General features: G+C 45.2%; 1 protein-coding gene and 1 long non-coding RNA gene across 2 annotated transcripts in view; one reads left to right on the top strand and one right to left on the bottom strand.

Moving 5' to 3' along the window:
* The window catches only part of LOC122929125, a 202,218-nt gene extending 191,104 nt beyond the window's left edge, over positions 1-11,114 (top strand). Inside the window, exon 4 of the long non-coding RNA XR_006387957.1 lies at positions 11,002-11,114. This is a non-coding gene — a long non-coding RNA (uncharacterized LOC122929125). The remainder of the gene's footprint in view (positions 1-11,001) is intronic.
* LOC122929124 (B-cell receptor CD22-like) overlaps positions 1-19,861 on the bottom strand; it is an 88,374-nt gene that overhangs the window by 31,647 nt on the left and 36,866 nt on the right. The window contains exons 4-6 of the mRNA XM_044282614.1: positions 19,325-19,615; positions 13,115-13,372; positions 10,991-11,233 (exon numbers count right to left, since the gene is read on the bottom strand). Of these exons, the coding sequence (XP_044138549.1) occupies positions 10,991-11,233; positions 13,115-13,372; positions 19,325-19,615 (792 nt within the window). The remainder of the gene's footprint in view (positions 1-10,990; positions 11,234-13,114; positions 13,373-19,324; positions 19,616-19,861) is intronic.

Below are 19,861 nucleotides of genomic sequence, written 5' to 3'. Positions count from 1 at the left end.
AGAATCTGTCTTCATGTCAGCAGAGAATTAGTCTGCATGTCATAGCAGAGAATGAGGCTTCACGTCAGCCACCACTGCAACAGTCCATTGGCATATATTTAGGCCCAGCACACACACAGGCAGAGGAGAGAGGTCCCGTAACAGACAATCTGGCTTCATGTCAGAAGAGAATTAGTCTGCATGTCATAGCAGAGAATGAGGCTTCACGTCAGCCACCACTGCAACAGTCCATTGGCATATATTTAGGCCCAGCACACACACAGGCAGAGGAGAGAGGTCCCGTAACAGAGAATCTGTCTTCATGTCAGCAGAGAATTAGTCTGCATGTCATAGCAGAGAATCAGGCTTCACGTCACCCACCACTGCAACAGTCCATTGGCATATATTTAGGCCCAGCACCCAGGCAGAGGAGGGAGGTCCCGTAACAGAGAATCTGTCTTCATGTCAGCAGAGAATTAGTCTGCATGTCATAGCAGAGAATGAGGCTTCACGTCAGCCACCACTGCAACAGTCCATTGGCATATATTTAGGCCCAGCACACACACAGGCAGAGGAGAGAGGTCCCGTAACAGAGGATCTGGCTTCATGTCAGCAGAGAATCAGTCTGCATGTCATAGCAGAGAATCAGGCTTCACGTCAGCCACCACTGCAACAGTCCATTGTCATAAATTTAGGCCCAGCACCCAGGCAGAGGAGAGAGGTCCCGTAACAGAGAATCTGGCTTCATGTCAGCAGAGAATCAGTCTTCATATCATAGCAGAGAATCAGGCTTCACGTCACCCACCACTGTAAGAGTCAATTTTCATAAATTTAGGCCCAGAACCCAGGCAGAGGAGAAAGGTCCCATAACAGACAATCTGGCTTCATGTCAGCAGAGAATCAGTCTTCATATCATAGCAGAGAATCAGGCTTCACGTCACCCACCACTGCAACAGTCCATTGGCATATATTTAGGCCTAGCACACAGGCAGAGCAGAGAGGTCCCGTAACAGACAATCTGGCTTCATGACAGCAGAGAATCAGTCTGCATGTCATAGCAGAGAATCAGGCTTCACGTCAGCCACCACTGCAACAGTCCATTGGCATATATTTAGGCCTAGCACACAGGCAGAGCAGAGAGGTCCCGTAACAGACAATCTGGCTTCATGACAGCAGAGAATCAGTCTGCATGTCATAGCAGAGAATCAGGCTTCACGTCAGCCACCACTGCAACAGTCCATTGGCATATATTTAGGCCCAGCACACACACAGGCAGAGGAGAGAGGTCCCGTAACAGACAATCTGGCTTCATGTCAGCAGAGAATCAGTCTGCATGTCATAGCAGAGAATGAGGCTTCACGTCAGCCACCACTGCAACAGTCCATTGTCATAAATTTAGGCCCAGCACCCAGGCAGAGGAGAGAGGTCCCGTAACAGACAATCTGGCTTCATGTCAGCAGAGAATTAGTCTGCATGTCATAGCAGAGAATCAGGCTTCATGTCAGCCACCACTGCAACAGTCCATTGGCATATATTTAGGCCTAGCACACAGGCAGAGGAGAGGTTCATTCAACTTTGGGTAGCATCGCAATATAATGGTAAAATGAAAATAAAAATAGGATTGAATGAGGAAGTGCCCTGGAGTCCAATAATATATGGTTATGGGGAGGTAGTTAATGTCTAATCTGGACAAGGGACGGACAGGTCCTGTGGGATCCATGCCTGGTTCATTTTTATGAACGTCAGCTTGTCCACATTGGCTGTAGACAGGCGGCTGCGTTTGTCTGTAATGACGCCCCCTGCCGTGCTGAATACACGTTCAGACAAAACGCTGGCTGCCGGGCAGGCCAGCACCTCCAAGGCATAAAAGGCTAGCTCTGGCCACGTGGACAATTTAGAGACCCAGAAGTTGAATGGGGCCGAACCATCAGTCAGTACGTGGAGGGGTGTGCACACGTACTGTTCCACCATGTTAGTGAAATGTTGCCTCCTGCTAACACGTTGCGTATCAGGTGGTGGTGCAGTTAGCTGTGGCGTGTTGACAAAAGTTTTCCACATCTCTGCCATGCTAACCCTGCCCTCAGAGGAGCTGGCCGTGACACAGCTGCCTTGGCGACCTCTTGCTCCTCCTCTGCCTTGGCCTTGGGCTTCCACTTGTTCCCCTGTGACATTTGGGAATGCTCTCAGTAGCGCGTCTACCAACGTGCGCTTGTACTCGCGCATCTTCCTATCACGCTCCAGTGCAGGAAGTAAGGTGGGCACATTGTCTTTGTAGCGTGGATCCAGCAGGGTGGCAACCCAGTAGTCCGCACAGGTTAAAATGTGGGCAACTCTGCTGTCGTTGCGCAGGCACTGCAGCATGTAGTCGCTCATGTGTGCCAGGCTGCCCAGGGATAAGGACAAGCTGTCCTCTGTGGGAGGCGTATCGTCATCGTCCTGCCTTTCCCCCCAGCCACGCACCAGTGATGGACCCGAGCTGCGTTGGGTGCCACCCCGCTGTGACCATGCTTCATCCTCATCCTCCTCCACCTCCTCCTCATCCTCGTCCTCCTCGTCCTCCAGTAGTGGGCCCTGGCTGGCCACATTTGTACCTGGCCTCTGCTGTTGCCAAAAACCTCCCTCTGAGTCACTTCGAAGAGACTGGCCTGAAAGTGCTAAAAATGACCCCTCTTCCTCCTCCTCCTCCTCCTCCTCCTGGGCCACCTCCTCTTCCATCATCGCCCTAAGTGTTTTCTCAAGGAGACATAGAAGTGGTATTGTAACGCTGATAACGGTGTCATCGCCACTGGCCATGTTGGTGGAGTACTCGAAACAGCGCAACAGGGCACACAGGTCTCGCATGGAGGCCCAGTCATTGGTGGTGAAGTGGTGCTGTTCTGTAGTGCGACTGACCCGTGCGTGCTGCAGCTGAAACTCCACTATGGCCTGCTGCTGCTCGCACAGTCTGTCCAGCATGTGCAAGGTGGAGTTCCACCTGGTGGGCACGTCGCATATGAGGCGGTGAGCGGGAAGGCCGAAGTTACGCTGTAGCGCAGACAGGCGAGCAGCAGCAGGATGTGAACGCCGGAAGCGCGAACAGACGGCCCGCACTTTATGCAGCAGCTCTGACATGTCGGGGTAGTTGTGAATGAACTTCTGCACCACCAAATTCAGCACATGCGCCAAGCAAGGGATGTGCGTCAAATTGGCTAGTCCCAGAGCTGCAACGAGATTTCGCCCATTATCACACACCACCAGGCCGGGCTTGAGGCTCACCGGCAGCAACCACTCGTCGGTCTGTTGTTCTATACCCCGCCACAACTCCTGTGCGGTGTGGGGCCTGTCCCCCAAACATATGAGTTTCAGAATGGCCTGCTGACGTTTACCCCGGGCTGTGCTGAAGTTGGTGGTGAAGGTGTGTGGCTGACTGGATGAGCAGGTGGAAGAAGAGGAGGAGGAAGCCGAGAAGGAGGAGGTGGCAACAGGAGGCAAAGAATGTTGCCCTGCGATCCTTGGCGGCGGAAGGACGTGCGCCAAACAGCTCTCCGCCTGGGGCCCAGCTGCCACTACATTTACCCAGTGTGCAGTTAGGGAGATATAGCGTCCCTGGCCGTGCTTACTGGTCCACGTATCTGTGGTTAGGTGGACCTTGCCACAGATGGCGTTGCGCAGTGCACACTTGATTTTATCGGATACTTGGTTGTGCAGGGAAGGCACGGCTCTCTTGGAGAAGTAGTGCCGGCTGGGAACAACATACTGTGGGACAGCAAGCGACATGAGCTGTTTGAAGCTGTCTGTGTCCACCAGCCTAAATGACAGCATTTCATAGGCCAGTAGTTTAGAAATGCTGGCATTCAGGGCCAGGGATCGAGGGTGGCTAGGTGGGAATTTACGCTTTCTATCAAATGTTTGTGAGATGGAGAGCTGAACGCTGGCGTGTGACATGGTTGAGACGCTTGGTGACGGAGGTGGTGGTGGTGGTGTTGGTGGTACATCCCCTGTTTGCTGGGCGGCAGGTGCCAACGTTCCTCCAGAGGCGGAGGAAGAGGCCGAGGCGGCAGCAGCAGAATAGGCCGAGGCGGCAGCAGCAGAAGAGGTAGCAGGGGGAGCCTGAGTGACTTCCTTGGTTTTAAGGTGTTTACTCCACTGCAGTTCATGCTTTGCATGCAGGTGCCTGGTCATGCAGGTTGTGCTCAGGTTCAGAACGTTAATGCCTCGCTTCAGGCTCTGATGGCACAGCGTGCAAACCACTCGGGTCTTGTCGTCAGCACATTGTTTGAAGAAGTGCCATGCCAGGGAACTCCTTGAAGCTGCCTTTGGGGTGCTCGGTCCCAGATGGCGGCGGTCAGTAGCAGGCGGAGTCTCTTGGCGGCGGGTGTTCTGCTTTTGCCCACTGCTCCCTCTTTTGCTACGCTGTTGGCTCGGTCTCACCACTGCCTCTTCCTCCGAACTGTGAAAGTCAGTGGCACGACCTTCATTCCATGTGGGGTCTAGGACCTCATCGTCCCCTGCATCGTCTTCCACCCAGTCTTGATCCCTGACCTCCTGTTCAGTCTGCACACTGCAGAAAGACGCAGCAGTTGGCACCTGTGTTTCGTCATCATCAGAGACATGCTGAGGTGGTATTCCCATGTTCTCATCATCAGGAAACATAAGTGGTTGTGCGTCAGTGCATTCTATGTCTTTCACCGCTGGGGAAGGGCTAGGTGGATGCCCTTGGGAAACCCTGCCAGCGGAGTCTTCAAACAGCATAAGAGACTGCTGCATAACTTGAGGCTGAGACAGTTTCCCTGGTATGCATGGGGGTGATGTGACAGACTGATGGGGTTGGTTTTCAGGCGCCATCTGTGCGCTTTCTGCAGAAGACTGGGTGGGAGATAATGTGAACGTGCTGGATCCACTGTCGGCCACCCAATTGACTAATGCCTGTACCTGCTCAGGCCTTACCATCCTTAGAACGGCATTGGGCCCCACCATATATCGCTGTAAATTCTGGCGGCTACTGGGACCTGAGGTAGTTGGTACACTAGGACGTGTGGATGTGGCAGAACGGCCACGTCCTCTCCCAGCACCAGAGGGTCCACTAACACCACCACGACCATGTCCACGTCCGCGTCCCTTACTAGATGTTTTTCTCATTGTTATGGTTCACCACAACAACAAATATATTATTTGGCCCAATGTATTGTATTCAAATTCAGCGGGATATAAATTTGAGGCCTAGTATTTAGGCGCTGGGTGACCGGTATGGATTTAGTGACAGAATTAGACTTGGAAATGCACAGAAGCGTGTGTGTGTGAAGTTATTCTGAATGACCCAATGTGCACCTTGAATATTATATACCCTTTTAGGGATAGATTTCAAATAGCTCTGATATAGCAGAAACCACTAAATTATGAAATTGTTAAATTGGGAATTGTATTTAAACCCAGAACAAAAAATGTGCTTTGACGGACACTAAATAACTTTCCCAGCCACAACAGGACAGCGTTAACGAGAGATTTAGCAGGATATAAATTTGAGGCCTAGTATTTAGGCGCTGGGTGACAGGTATGGGTTTAGTGACAGAATTAGACTTGGAAATACACAGTAGCGGGTGTGTGTGAAGTTATTCTGAATGACCCAATGTGCACCTTGAATATTATATACCCTTTTAGGGATAGATTTCAAATAGCTCTGATATAGCAGAAACCACTAAATTATGAAATTGCTAAATTGGGAATTGTATTTCAACCCAGAACAAGAAATGTGCTTGAACGGACACTAAATAACTCGCCCAGCTACAGCACTAAGGACAGATTTAGCGGGATATAAATTTGAGGCCTAGTATTTAGGCGCTGGGTGACAGGTATGGGTTTAGTGCCAGAATTAGACTTGGAAATACACAGTAGCGGGTGTGTGTGAAGTTATTCTGAATGACCCAATGTGCACCTTGAATATTATATACCCTTTTAGGGATAGATTTCAAATAGCTCTGATATAGCAGAAACCACTAAATTATGAAATTGCTAAATTGGGAATTGTATTTCAACCCAGAACAAGAAATGTGCTTGAACGGACACTAAATAACTCGCCCAGCTACAGCACTAAGGACAGATTTAGCGGGATATAAATTTGAGGCCTAGTATTTAGGCGCTGGGTGACAGGTATGGGTTTAGTGCCAGAATTAGACTTGGAAATACACAGTAGCGGGTGTGTGTGAAGTTATTCTGAATGACCCAATGTGCACCTTGAATATTATATACCCTTTTAGGGATAGATTTCAAATAGCTCTGATATAGCAGAAACCACTAAATTATGAAATTGCTAAATTGGGAATTGTATTTCAACCCAGAACAAGAAATGTGCTTGAACGGACACTAAATAACTCGCCCAGCTACAGCACTAAGGACAGATTTAGCGGGATATAAATTTGAGGCCTAGTATTTAGGCGCTGGGTGACAGGTATGGGTTTAGTGCCAGAATTAGACTTGGAAATACACAGTAGCGGGTGTGTGTGAAGTTATTCTGAATGACCCAATGTGCACCTTGAATATTATATACCCTTTTAGGGATAGATTTCAAATAGCTCTGATATAGCAGAAACCACTAAATTATGAAATTGCTAAATTGGGAATTGTATTTCAACCCAGAACAAGAAATGTGCTTGAACGGACACTAAATAACTCGCCCAGCTACAGCACTAAGGACAGATTTAGCGGGATATAAATTTGAGGCCTAGTATTTAGGCGCTGGGTGACAGGTATGGGTTTAGTGCCAGAATTAGACTTGGAAATACACAGTAGCGGGTGTGTGTGAAGTTATTCTGAATGACCCAATGTGCACCTTGAATATTATATACCCTTTTAGGGATAGATTTCAAATAGCTCTGATATAGCAGAAACCACTAAATTATGAAATTGCTAAATTGGGAATTGTATTTCAACCCAGAACAAGAAATGTGCTTGAACGGACACTAAATAACTCGCCCAGCTACAGCACTAAGGACAGATTTAGCGGGATATAAATTTGAGGCCTAGTATTTAGGCGCTGGGTGACAGGTATGGGTTTAGTGCCAGAATTAGACTTGGAAATACACAGTAGCGGGTGTGTGTGAAGTTATTCTGAATGACCCAATGTGCACCTTGAATATTATATACCCTTTTAGGGATAGATTTCAAATAGCTCTGATATAGCAGAAACCACTAAATTATGAAATTGCTAAATTGGGAATTGTATTTCAACCCAGAACAAGAAATGTGCTTGAACGGACACTAAATAACTCGCCCAGCTACAGCACTAAGGACAGATTTAGCGGGATATAAATTTGAGGCCTAGTATTTAGGCGCTGGGTGACAGGTATGGGTTTAGTGCCAGAATTAGACTTGGAAATACACAGTAGCGGGTGTGTGTGAAGTTATTCTGAATGACCCAATGTGCACCTTGAATATTATATACCCTTTTAGGGATAGATTTCAAATAGCTCTGATATAGCAGAAACCACTAAATTATGAAATTGCTAAATTGGGAATTGTATTTCAACCCAGAACAAGAAATGTGCTTGAACGGACACTAAATAACTCGCCCAGCTACAGCACTAGGGACAGATTTAGCTGGATATAAATTTGAGGCCTAGTATTTAGGCGCTGCGTGACAGGTATGGGTTTAGTGACAGAATTAGACTTGGAAATACACAGTAGCGGGTGTGTGTGAAGTTATTCTGAATGACCCAATGTGCACCTTGAATATTATATACCCTTTTAGGGATAGATTTCAAATAGCTCTGATATAGCAGAAACCACTAAATTATGAAATTGCTAAATTGGGAATTGTATTTCAACCCAGAACAAGAAATGTGCTTGAACGGACACTAAATAACTCGCCCAGCTACAGCACTAGGGACAGATTTAGCTGGATATAAATTTGAGGCCTAGTATTTAGGCGCTGGGTGACCGGTATGGATTTAGTGACAGAATTAGACTGGGATATGGCCAAAAAATAAACAGACTATTGCTGGTTAAATGCACTTGGTGTGACAGCTTCACCCTGATGTAGGCTTTAGCCAAAAAACAACCACACCATTGAGGGTTAAATGCACTTGGTGACAGGCGCAGCTTGCCCCTGATTTAGTATATGGCCAAAAAATGAACAGACTATTGCTGGTTAAATGCACTTGGTGTGACAGCTTCACCCTGATGTAGGCTTTAGCCAAAAAACAACCACACCATTGAGGGTTAAATGCACTTGGTGACAGGCGCAGCTTGCCCCTGATTTTGTATATGGCCAAAAAATGAACAGACTATTGCTGGTTAAATGCACTTGGTGTGACAGCTTCACCCTGATGTAGGCTTTAGCCAAAAAACAACCACACCATTGAGGGTTACATGCACTTGGTCGCAGCTTGTGCTGGCGCACCACAAGACACAAAATGGCCGCCGATCACCCCAGAAAAATGTGACTGACAAACGGTCTGTGCAGCCTAAAAACAGTGAGCAATTGAGGATCAGCAGCTCAATGATCCACAGCTGCAGATCGATCAGTTAATCAAGTCCTTTGGAGGAGTTAATCTGCCTAATCTCGCCCTACTGTCGCAGCCGCAACCTCTCCCTACGCTAATCAGAGCAGAGTGACGGGCGGCGCTATGTGACTCCAGCTTAAATAGAGGCTGGGTCACATGGTGCTCTGGCCAATCACAGCCATGCCAATAGTAGGCATGGCTGTGATGGCCTCTTGGGGCAAGTAGTATGACGCTTGTTGATTGGCTGCTTTGCAGCCTTTCAAAAAGCGCCAAGAAAGCGTCACAAAAGCGCGAAGAAAGCGACGAACACCGAACCCGAACCCGGACTTTTACGAAAATGTCCGGGTTCGGGTCCGTGTCACGGACACCCCAAAATTCGGTACGAACCCGAACTATACAGTTCGAGTTCGCTCATCCCTACTATAGAGGACTGTCAAGAGCTTTTTGGGAGTTCAATCGTTGTAATTTCAGCAAACCGCTATATGTCCCTGCCCACTGTCGGCTCTCCCTGACGCTGAATGGTCCGATCGCGGGACGTCGGCTCCTATATAAAGTAGTACCACGTGTTCCAGCCAGCCAACCAGTGTAAGGCTTATAGCTAACATGGCTGTGGCATTACACTGGAGGGAGTTACTTACCTGAACACTGATTGGATGCTTCAGGAGGCTCCAAACGTGTGGGGCGGAGACTCGAGCAATGCGACGAGCACACGTGGTATTCGGCCGAGTACCGCCACGAGCCGAGCATGCTCGCTCATCACTGTTCTACACCACTATAAGGGTTCTCTGCAGCCAGGAAATAGCTGTTTTTAAACATGAATCTCCGCAAATAAATTCGGATTGAATCAAATCTTTTCTGAAAATTCTGCGAATTGAGAAATTCACTCATCTCTAGTTACGATCACCCTGTAATCCATCGGTGGTGGGGGTCATGCTTTCACACCATAGGAAAAAGTGCCTCTCTAATGGCTAGGACCGTGGGAGCTCACATAGGCTGGTACTTTTTTCTACAGTGTGTAAGCACGACCACCACTGATGGATTGCAGGGCGGTCGTAACCATGGAAACCAGCTGTGTATAATGTGATGGAAAAATTAATCCATCCAGCAAAGGAGTCAATATGGATAATAACAATATATTAGTACGAGCCTTGTATTAACTCTCTCTACATAATAAATGATATTTGCTGAAGTGAGACAACCCCTTTAAGCATTACCCATTAGCATTAAGCATTAGTAGGAATTTCTAGGTGTCATGTTCTAACGAGGGTCCTACCGACTCGAAGAACATCTCTCAGGCATAACACACTAAGGCAAGCAGACAAAGCAAGGACCAGAATCAGGACATGACAGTGAGCTGGACCAGTAGGTAAGGGTATAGTGGCAGGTAATACCACTGGGCCAAGTGCACCAGTTTGACTTGGGGCGAAACCCAGAGGGCAAAGACTCAGCACCGTTCTTCACAGAGCTCCAGATGGTGGGGATGAAAGTAGCCGAGGGCTCACTGGTTGCACCTCCAGGATGGTCTCAGTGCACTTAGCCCCTTACCTGCAGAGACTGACGGTGAAAGCACCAGCGGTTCACGCAAACATAAGGACTGGAAGCCAGGCACACGTACTTTAAACCCAAACATAACTGCACAAGACACAGTTCAGACAAGACAAACAGGAACCAGAACACAAGCAGATGCCTAGACCCCATGCGGAACGGATGCATGGCGGTCATAGGCAGAGCTGCCCAGACAGGGAGACAATCAAATGCCTGGACCCCATGCGGAAGGACACATGGTGGTCAAAGGCAGAGCTGTTCAGACTAGATGTCCTCCCTCCGGAAAACTCAGGAGTTCTCTCACTAAAGGCATAGAATCAGACTAACAGATGCCTGTTCCCCATGTGGAGTTAGTCCAAGGGCAAACCAACAGAGTTACGCACAAGACATAGAACCGGACTAGCATATGCCTGTTTCCCATGGGGAGTTCATCCATGGGCAAACAGACGGCTGAACCCCAAAACACAGAACCAGGCAAGGTGACCTTGATGTCTTACTAGGTGGCCACAAAGACAGGGCAGGGGGAATAACCCCAGGTCAGGTGCATAGCTCCTGCACTCAGTAAGGCTAGAGTCAGACTGACCCAAACCCACAGCTAACAGGAAAACATGACATCTAGTAACCACACACAGACCAAGACTTTAACCCCACACGAACCAGGAGACAGGGAGGGGAAGGCAAGGAAGAGACAGTAAACACACAGGCCGCCGTTACTACACGTCGCCCTGGCAACCAGCGTACACGGAATCCACCGTAGCCAGTACGCCAGAGCACAAACGTGAGCAACAAGGCAACCTGTGTCACAGTGAACCACATTGTGACACTAGGACCTGCTAGTTTCCAGCTGCTTCTTTTGACCTTTATACAGTATGTAACAAGTGTTCATTCTCTGCTTTTGTTTTTCTGCATGTTTCTAATTTATATAGCATCCAAAAAGAACTGCACAATTAGAAGGATTATGGACCACTACAACTCTCATCATCACTAACGTTTTATGCAGATCTCTTCCGAGGAGGAATTCCCAGCGTTGTTGTGAGCGATACACGAATACTGGCCGTAGTTCTCCTCATTGTTATTTATGGTCAGGTTCTTCTCCATCTCATTCTGTAATATAGAGCCATCCTTCATCCAGGTGTAGTGGGTTATATCAGGCCGGCTGCTCAGGAAGTCACAGACCAATTCAGAGAATTCATGTTCTTTCTTCATGGTGACGTGAACTCCAACTGCTGCATCTGCAGAAGGGAGAAAATATTTGTATGAACATATTTTATATTGTTCACATTTCATAATGCCATAAAAATATTATTGGTGACCCAGCAGTAAAATGAGAGATCAAAAAATTACCTTAAAAATAACCCCCCCCCCCCAAAAAAAAAAAAGAGACCAAGATTTCCTTACTAGTGTTGATCACGAATATTTGAATTTCGAATTTTTATCGCGGATATAGGTACTTCGAAAATTCGCGAATATTTTGAATATAGTGATATATATTCGTAATTTTGAATATTCAATTTTTTTTTAAATCAGTACAAATGATACCTCCCTGCTTCTAGCTTGTGGGCCAATGAGAAGGCTGCAGTATATTTGACATTAGGAGTAGTGTTGTTTGCAAATTTTCGTAATGCGAATTTTTCAACTTACAACTATTAGACAAAGAAGATTATTGCACTATATTAGCTAAATGGCTCTATATTCGTGTTTTTTTCGAATATTCGCTATATTGCTATAACTTAGTTTTTTCGAATATTCGTAATGTTCTAAAAAAAGAATATATAGCAATATAGCGAATATTCGAAGAAAAAAAACGAATATAGAGCCATTTAGCTAATATAGTGCTATAATCTTTTTTGTCTAATAGTTGTAATTTTTTTCTCATCTGAAGTTCAGATTTGAAAAAAATTATAAAAAAAAGATTATAGCACTATATTATCAAAATTGCTCAATATTCGTTTTTTCTAATATTCGCTATATTGCTATATATTCTTGTTTTAGAATAATACGAATATTCGAAAAAACTAAGTTATAGCAATATAGCTAATATAAAAAAAACTAATATAGAGCAATTTAGCTAATATAGTGCTATAATCTTTTTTTTTTATAGTTGTAATTTTTTTCCAATCTGAACTTCAGATGAGAAAAAAATTAAAACTATTAGACAAAGAAGATTATAGCACTATATTAGCTAAATTGCTCTATATTCGTTTTTTTTCGAATATTCGCTATATTGCTATATATTCTTGTTTTAGAATAATACGAATATTCGAAAAAACAAAGTTATAGCAATATAGCGAATATTCGAAAAAAAAAATAAGAATATAGAGCAATTTAGCTAATCTAGTGCTACAATCTTCTTTGTCTAATAGTTGTAAGTTGAAAAATTTGCAATAAAAATTCGCATTACGAAAATTCGCATATTACACGATCATTACCTTGCCGATTTTTCAAGTAAAAAAATCGTAGAATATAACGAATATTCAAATTTGCGAATATTCTACAAAATATTTGCGAAATATCGCAAATTTGAATATGACCCCTGCCGCTCATCAACTATACCTTACCAAGTAGGGATTTTCAGGGCATTAAAAAAATAAAATTATCCCTTGGACCTGCTGAAGAAAGATAGTTTTGTTAATACTTACCCGTCTTCCTCGCCGCCATTGTCGCTGTCTCTGCTGTACTCACACGGGCTAAAGGCTCTTCCGACTGTGTCCCAAACAGATGTGTGCGCTTCTTTTCCATTTCAGTTACATGGTAGTAAATGCAGCAGAACAGGAAAAGCAGCGCACATATCTGTTCCGTACCTGAGTAGAAGAACTTGTAACTTGTGCTATTGCAATGGAGATAGCAGCAGCTCAGCAGCCAAGTAAGTATTTAACTGTCTTTCTACAACAAGTCCTAGGGATACTTGCATTTTTCATAATGCTCATAATGCCCCTGCTACTTATAAAGAAATGCACTTTGTGACAAAGTAATTAATCACAAAGCATTTTTTTTTTTATTCGGTGAAGCAGCCGAAACAAGCTTTTTGATAATTTGCTCATTACTAGTAACAGGTTGTATACATACATAGTACAGGTATCTGCTTGTATATAGGTAGCAGGTTGAATACATACAGAGTACAGGTATCTCTGTTGGGGCTGATTTTCCTCTACCCAGATGATTTATGGCAGCACAGGAATAGGGCTCTATGTCCCAGGTCACATCCATCACTGTGATCTCCCGTCCTCTGTCTGGTAATTTGGTTTTCCCTTTGTACCATTCATAATCATCTACATCAGGATTGGAGAAGCTTTTACACTGTAACGTCACATCACTTCCTTCCATTAATTCACTGTTCACAGTTACTGCGACGGTCACAATCTTGGGGGCATCTGTGGATTAAAGTGAAAGTAGTGCAATGACTTACATGCAGAGATGAGCAAATTCCTTGCAATTATTTTAGGGTCTGATACTAAGGGCTCTTTCACACTTGCGTTCTTTTCTTCCGGCATAGAGTTCCGTCGTCGGGGCTCTATGCCGGAAGAATACTGATCAGGATTATCCCAATGCATTCTGAATAGAGAGAAATCCGTTCAGGATGCATCAGGATGTCTTCAGTTCCGGAACGGAACGTTTTTTGGCCGGAGAAAATACTGCAGCATGCTGCGCTTTTTGCTCCGGCCAAAATTCCTGAAGACTTGCCGCAAGGCCGGATCCGGAATTAATGCCCATTGAAAGGCATTGATCCGGATCCGGCCTTAAGCTAAACGTCATTTCGGCGCATTGCCGGATCCGACGTTTAGCTTTTTCTGAATGGTTACCATGGCTGCCGGGACGCTAAAGTCCTGTTTGCCATGGTAAAGTGTAGTGGGGAGCGGAGGAGCAGCATACTTACCGCCCGTGCGGCTCCCGGGGCGCTTCAGAGTGACGTCAGGGCGCCCCAAGCGCATGGATCACGTGATCGCATGGCACGTCATCCTTGCGCATGGGGCGCTCTGACGTCATTCTGGAGCGCCCCGGGAGCCGGGCGGACTGTAAGTATACCGCTCCCCCGCTCCCCACTACTACTATGGCAACCAGGACTTTAATAGCGTCCTGGCTGCCATAGTAACACTGAACGCATTTTGAAGACAGATCCGTCTTCAAATGCTTTCAGTTCACTTGCGTTTTTCCGGATCCGGCGTGTAATTCCGGCAAGTGGAGTACACGACGGATCCGGACAACGCAAGTGTGAAAGAGGCCTAACAAATCATGGGGCTGACTCCATTCAGGTACAAATAAATTCAATGTAAATTACTCAGATTTCCCTAAAAAGTTGTCTATGACACTCTGGGGTCTCCTAAGACTGTAATGTATTCAACCCCTTCCAAACTCTCTAAAGTAAAGACAGCCTTAGTAATGTCAAAGTGACAGTGACATATATAGGCTTAAATGGTAAGGTGTGTCTTTTTGCTGATGACACAAAGATTTGTAACAGGGTTGATGTTCCTGGAGGGATACACCAAATGGAAAAGGACTTAGGAAAACTAGAGGAATGGTCAAAAATCTGGCAACTAAAATTTAAGGTTGATAAGTGCAAGATAATGCACCTGGGACATAAAAACCCAAGAGCAGAATATAAAATCAGTGATACAGTCCTAACCTCAGTATCTGAGGAAAGGGATTTAGGGATCATTATTTCAGAAGACTTAAAGGTAGGCAGACAATGTCACAGAGCAGCAGGAGATGCTAGCAGAATGCTTGGGTGTATAGGGAGAGGCATTACCAGTAGAAAGAGGGGGGTGCTCATGCCGCTCTACAGAGCACTAGTGAGACCTCATTTGGAGTATTGTGCTCAGTACTGGAGACCATATCTCCAGAAGGATATTGATACTTTGGAGAGAGTTCAGAGAAGAGCTACTAAACTGGTACATGGATTGCAGGATAAAACTTACCAGGAAAGGTTAAAGGACCTTAACATGTATAGCTTGGAAGAAAGACGAGACAGAGGGGAGATGATAGAAACTTTTAAATACATAAAGGGAATCAACAAGGTAAAAGAGGAAAGAATATTTAAAAGAAGGAAAACTGCTACAAGAGGACATAGGTTTAAAATAGAGGGGCAAAGGTTTAATAGTAATATCAGGAAGTATTACTTTACTGAGAGAGTAGTGGATGCATGGAATAGCCTTCCTGCAGAAGTGGTAGCTGCAAATACAGTGGAGGAGTTTAAGCATGCATGGGATAGGCATAAGGCCATCCTTCATATAAGATAGGGCCGGGGGCTATTCATAGTATTCAGATATATTGGGCAGACTAGATGGGCCAAATGGTTCTTATCTGCCGACACATTCTATGTTTCTATGTTTCTATGTTTCTATATAGTTATGAGTAAATGTATATTTGCTGGTGGTAACAAATACATAGTAACATAGTAACATAGTACATAAGGCCGAAAAAAGACATTTGTCCATCCAGTTCGGCCTGTAATCCTGCAAGTTGATCCAGAGGAAGGCAAAAAAAAAACTGTGAGGTAGGAGCCAATTTTCCTCACTTTAGGGGAATAAAAAATTCCTTCCCGACTCCAATCAGACATCAGAATAACTCCCTGGATCAGCGACCCCTCTCTAGAAGCTATAGCCTGTAATATTATTACGCTCCAGAAATACATCCAGGCCCCTCCTGAATTCCTTTATTGTACTCACCATCACCACCTCCTCAGGCAGAGAGCTCCATAGTCTCACTGCTCTTACCGTAAAGAATCCTCTTCTATGTTTGTGTACAAACCTTCTTTCCTCCAGACGCAGAGGATGTCCCCTCGTCACAGTCAGTCATGGGGATAAATAGCTGATGGGAGAGATCTCTGTACTGACCCCTGATATATTTATACATAGTAATTAGATCTCCCCTCAGTCGTCTTTTTTCTAAAGTAAATAGCCCTAATTTTGATAATCTTTCAGGTTACTGTAGTTGCCCCATTCCAGTTATTACTTTAGTTGCCCTCCTCTCGACCCTCTCCAGCTCTGCTATGTCTGCCTTGTTTACAGGAGCCCAGAACTGTACACAGTCCTCCATGTGTGGTCTGACTAGTGATTTGTAAAGTGGTAGGACTATGTGCTCATCACGGCATCTATGCCCCTTTTGATGCAACCCATTATCTTATTGGCCTTGGCAGCAGCTGCCTGACACTGGTTTTTACAGCTTAGTTTGCTGTTTATTAAAATTCCTAGATCCTTTTCCATGTCAGTGTTACCGAGTGTTTTACCATTTAGTATGTACGGGTGACTTGCATTATTCCTTCCCATGTGCATAACTTTACATTTGTCAGTGTTAAACCTCATCTGCCACTTATCTGCCCAAGCCTCCAATCTATCCAGATCCCTCTGTAGTAGTATACTGTCCTCTTCAGTGTTAATTACTTTACACAGTTTAGTGTCATCTGCGAAAATTGACACTTTACTATGCAAGCCTTCTACAAGATCATTGATAAATATATCGAAGAGAATAGGGCCCAATACTGACCCCTGAGGTACCCCACTAGTGACAGTGACCCCATAATACTGACCCCTGAGGTACCCCACTAGTGACAGTGACCCAATCTGAGTATGTACCGTTAATAACCACCCTCTGTTTTCTATCATTGAGCCAGTTACTTACCCACTTACAGACGTTTTCTCCCAGTCCGAGCATTCTCATTTTATATACTAACCTTTTATGTGGTACAGTGTCAAATGCTTTGGAGAAGTCCAGATACACGACATCCATTGATTCGCCGCTGTCAAGTCTAGAACTTACCTCCTCATAGTCTTTGTACACTGCAATTCTAAAACATAACCCTTATTGTTTGCATATGCCTTCCCATTGCCCCTATAGCCTATCACATTTTATTTGGCTGCCCATCCTGTAATAAGAGGAGGCAAGTGGAATATACCTTTTCCACACTTAGGTTTTTTTTATTTATTTTTGTATTTACTATTTATTTTTGTATCAAAAGGGTCCAATTATTTTTTAACAATGATTTATTAAAAGTTATGTCTTAGAATTAATGGTAATTCTGTGAAGTCTCTTTCCCATGTTTATACTCACATGTTAGAATTGGAAAACAAAAACAAACTATGGCCTGTTCTAAACAAGCAGTCTAAAATGATTCCTTGTTTGGAGCAGCAATTAGTAGCCATAGCAGCAGAACAGCATGGAAAAGGACAGACAAGGCAGGAACTGTACAGCTATGTAGGGGTAGTAGTATCAGCAGTTGCAGTAGGTGTAGTAGTAGTTGGTGCATCAGCAATTACAGTGTGGAACATGGTGGACAGACAGACAGGAGCTGTGGCATTATCTGGTCATCAAGAAATAGCTTTCTTCAAATTAGCTTTCCTAAACCTATCTGACACCGGCAGATGATAGACAGGATAACTAGAGATGAGCGAATCGAAGCTGACAAAGTGGAATTCGACGATTTGCGACGAATGCAAATTTCCTCGCGCTTTGTTGTAACAAATTAAATTTTTCCTAAAATTGCTGCTGAACGTGTGAGGACTGAGGACATGGTCCAAGGAACTCTGGGAAGGCGGGATCACCCAGATTGACATGCCTGCATGCAGCATATCAGCAGCCAGTCAGCCCTGTGATGTCACAGCCCTATAAATACGGCAGCCATCTTGTATTCAGACATTTTACAGCAGTGACAGATGTGAAAAGGCACTAGGGACAGCAATAGGAAAAAACTGATTGTGAAAAAAAAATCATTTCACAGCATCTTAGTGCAGGGAGAGATGACAGGAGGCGCTAGGGACAGTGATAGGAAAGCGATTTAAAAGTGCAGGGAAAGATTAATTGGGGATCCAAATAGCCATTATACAGCTCTATCATTCAAGCTATTTGTTCTTGGGCTGCAAGTGCTATGTTGAAAAGCCTTTAGTGGCTTATATCTATGGAAAAATATATATATATATATACGCATTTCACTGTTGCAGTTACTTGTGGTGAAAGCGATTACTGGCCTATTTCAGTACAAAAAGAAAAATATATTTGACGCTTTTAGGGGTGTTTTAACTTACTTTTCATTTATTTAGTTCAGCTAAAAGTATGTCTGACAGAGAAGTGCCAGGCATGGCACAGAGGAGTAGCAGAGGCCTAAATATTTCTGGCGCAGGCAGAGGTCGCAGCAGAGTAAGGTGGCTTGGCATCAGGGGTCGCAGTGAGAGGCCTGAGCTCCCAGTGTCATCTAGTGGTCATGTGTTGACTCGGTCATCCACTTCATCCCAAGTGACATCAGACACCCCCAGCCAACAGTCGGTAGGTTCGTCAGACACAACCCTTAGTTGGCATGGTCCAGGAGCAGGCACTGTGCCCTCACCTGTCCTCAACCTGCCTCTGTCCTTTGCTGTTCCCTTAGCCACAGAAGTATTGTATGCTGTGGGCTCAGCTCCACTGTACAGCGAGGAAGAGCTACTAGAGGACAGTCAGCAGCTACTGCCCATCCAACATCTGGAGGAGACATCAGCCGCTTCCTCATGGCATGGGAGCTGGTGTTGGGACCGGTCAGGCTCCTGACCCAGAGACCGTTGAGGAGGACATCAGTGATGTGAAGACAGTACTAGATGATGAAGCCGATCACACTTGGGAGCCGAGTGAAGAAGGGGCTTCGTCATCATCAGGAGATTTGGGTGGCAACTTTCGCTTGAGGCAGCAGCAGAGCCAGCAAGTCCATACATAGTGTGGATATGGCAGCAGCAGCAGCATCAGGATACCAAAGAGTGGCAAGGTGACATAGTGTGGAGATGGCAGCATCAGGAGACCACAAAGTGACCCGGTGACAGAGTGGGGCGGTGGGTGGCAACACCAGTACCCGCTGACGAAGGTAGGCGAAAGAAGGAGCACTTGGCATTAGATTTGTGTGGCATCAGGCGGGTGGCAGCATCAGCATACCCTAATACTATAAGGGTTTTCTGAGACGTTTATACTGATGACGTATCATTTGAATACATCATCAATATCTGATTGGTGGGAATCCAACACCCAGTACCTCCACCGATCAGCTGTTTGAGAAGTCACTGGTGCCTTCCCACAGCTTAGTCTAGGCCATGTGACATCATGTTCATCGGTCATATGGCCTAGGTGCAGCATAGGCCCACTGGAGTGAATGGGACTGAGCTGTACTACTTAACATAGCTGCTGTACAAAGTACTGCACTGTGCTTGGTCAGCTGTGAGAGCTGGTACCTTCCCAAACATCTGATCGACCTGGTTCCCTGGTGTTGGACCTCCATCAATCAGATTCTGATGACCTATAGGATAGGTCATAAGTATGAAAGTCTCAGAAAACCCTTAAAAGTGTAATTGTATGCAGTCCCCTATAATACGTACATTTGATGTTTAGTATTTCTGGTCTCTCTGTTTTTTGTCCATTAGGATACGTAGCAGTGCACTGAACTGAAGTCCCATCATCCAGATATGATGGAATATAGGTAAGCATTGATTCTTCTCTCCAGGTTCCTCCAGTAATATCCACTGACTTGTTCTGAATCTGACCAGGCTTGTTCCATTGTAGAGAAGGAGGACTGGAGCCGCATGTGTGTTCTGCAGTACAGCGTATATTGGTGGCTTCTCCTTCAGTTAGAATTTGAGGAACATGAAGATCACATTTTCCTGGAATGTCTAAACAAGTTATCATGAATTAGTTATAAATGTATTGTTTTTAGATTAATATTAGAACCACTATCAACTAGAACTGAGTTTAAAGAAACTGCATACACAGATGTCAGCATAATCATAATCATCATATATCATTATAAAGAAACCAGTAATAGGAGGATTAGCACAGAGGGCAGCTGGTCCAGATGGACCAGGAGGTACCTGAGCAAGGTACCAGAGGTACAGTCTTAGTTAGCAGGGCGAGTCATA

The sequence above is a fragment of the Bufo gargarizans genome, chromosome 2, assembly GCF_014858855.1.
Source record: "Bufo gargarizans isolate SCDJY-AF-19 chromosome 2, ASM1485885v1, whole genome shotgun sequence".
Taxonomy (NCBI): domain Eukaryota; kingdom Metazoa; phylum Chordata; class Amphibia; order Anura; family Bufonidae; genus Bufo; species Bufo gargarizans.
Note: the sequence above shows the minus strand (reverse complement) of the source record. Positions and strands in the feature narration are given on the sequence as shown.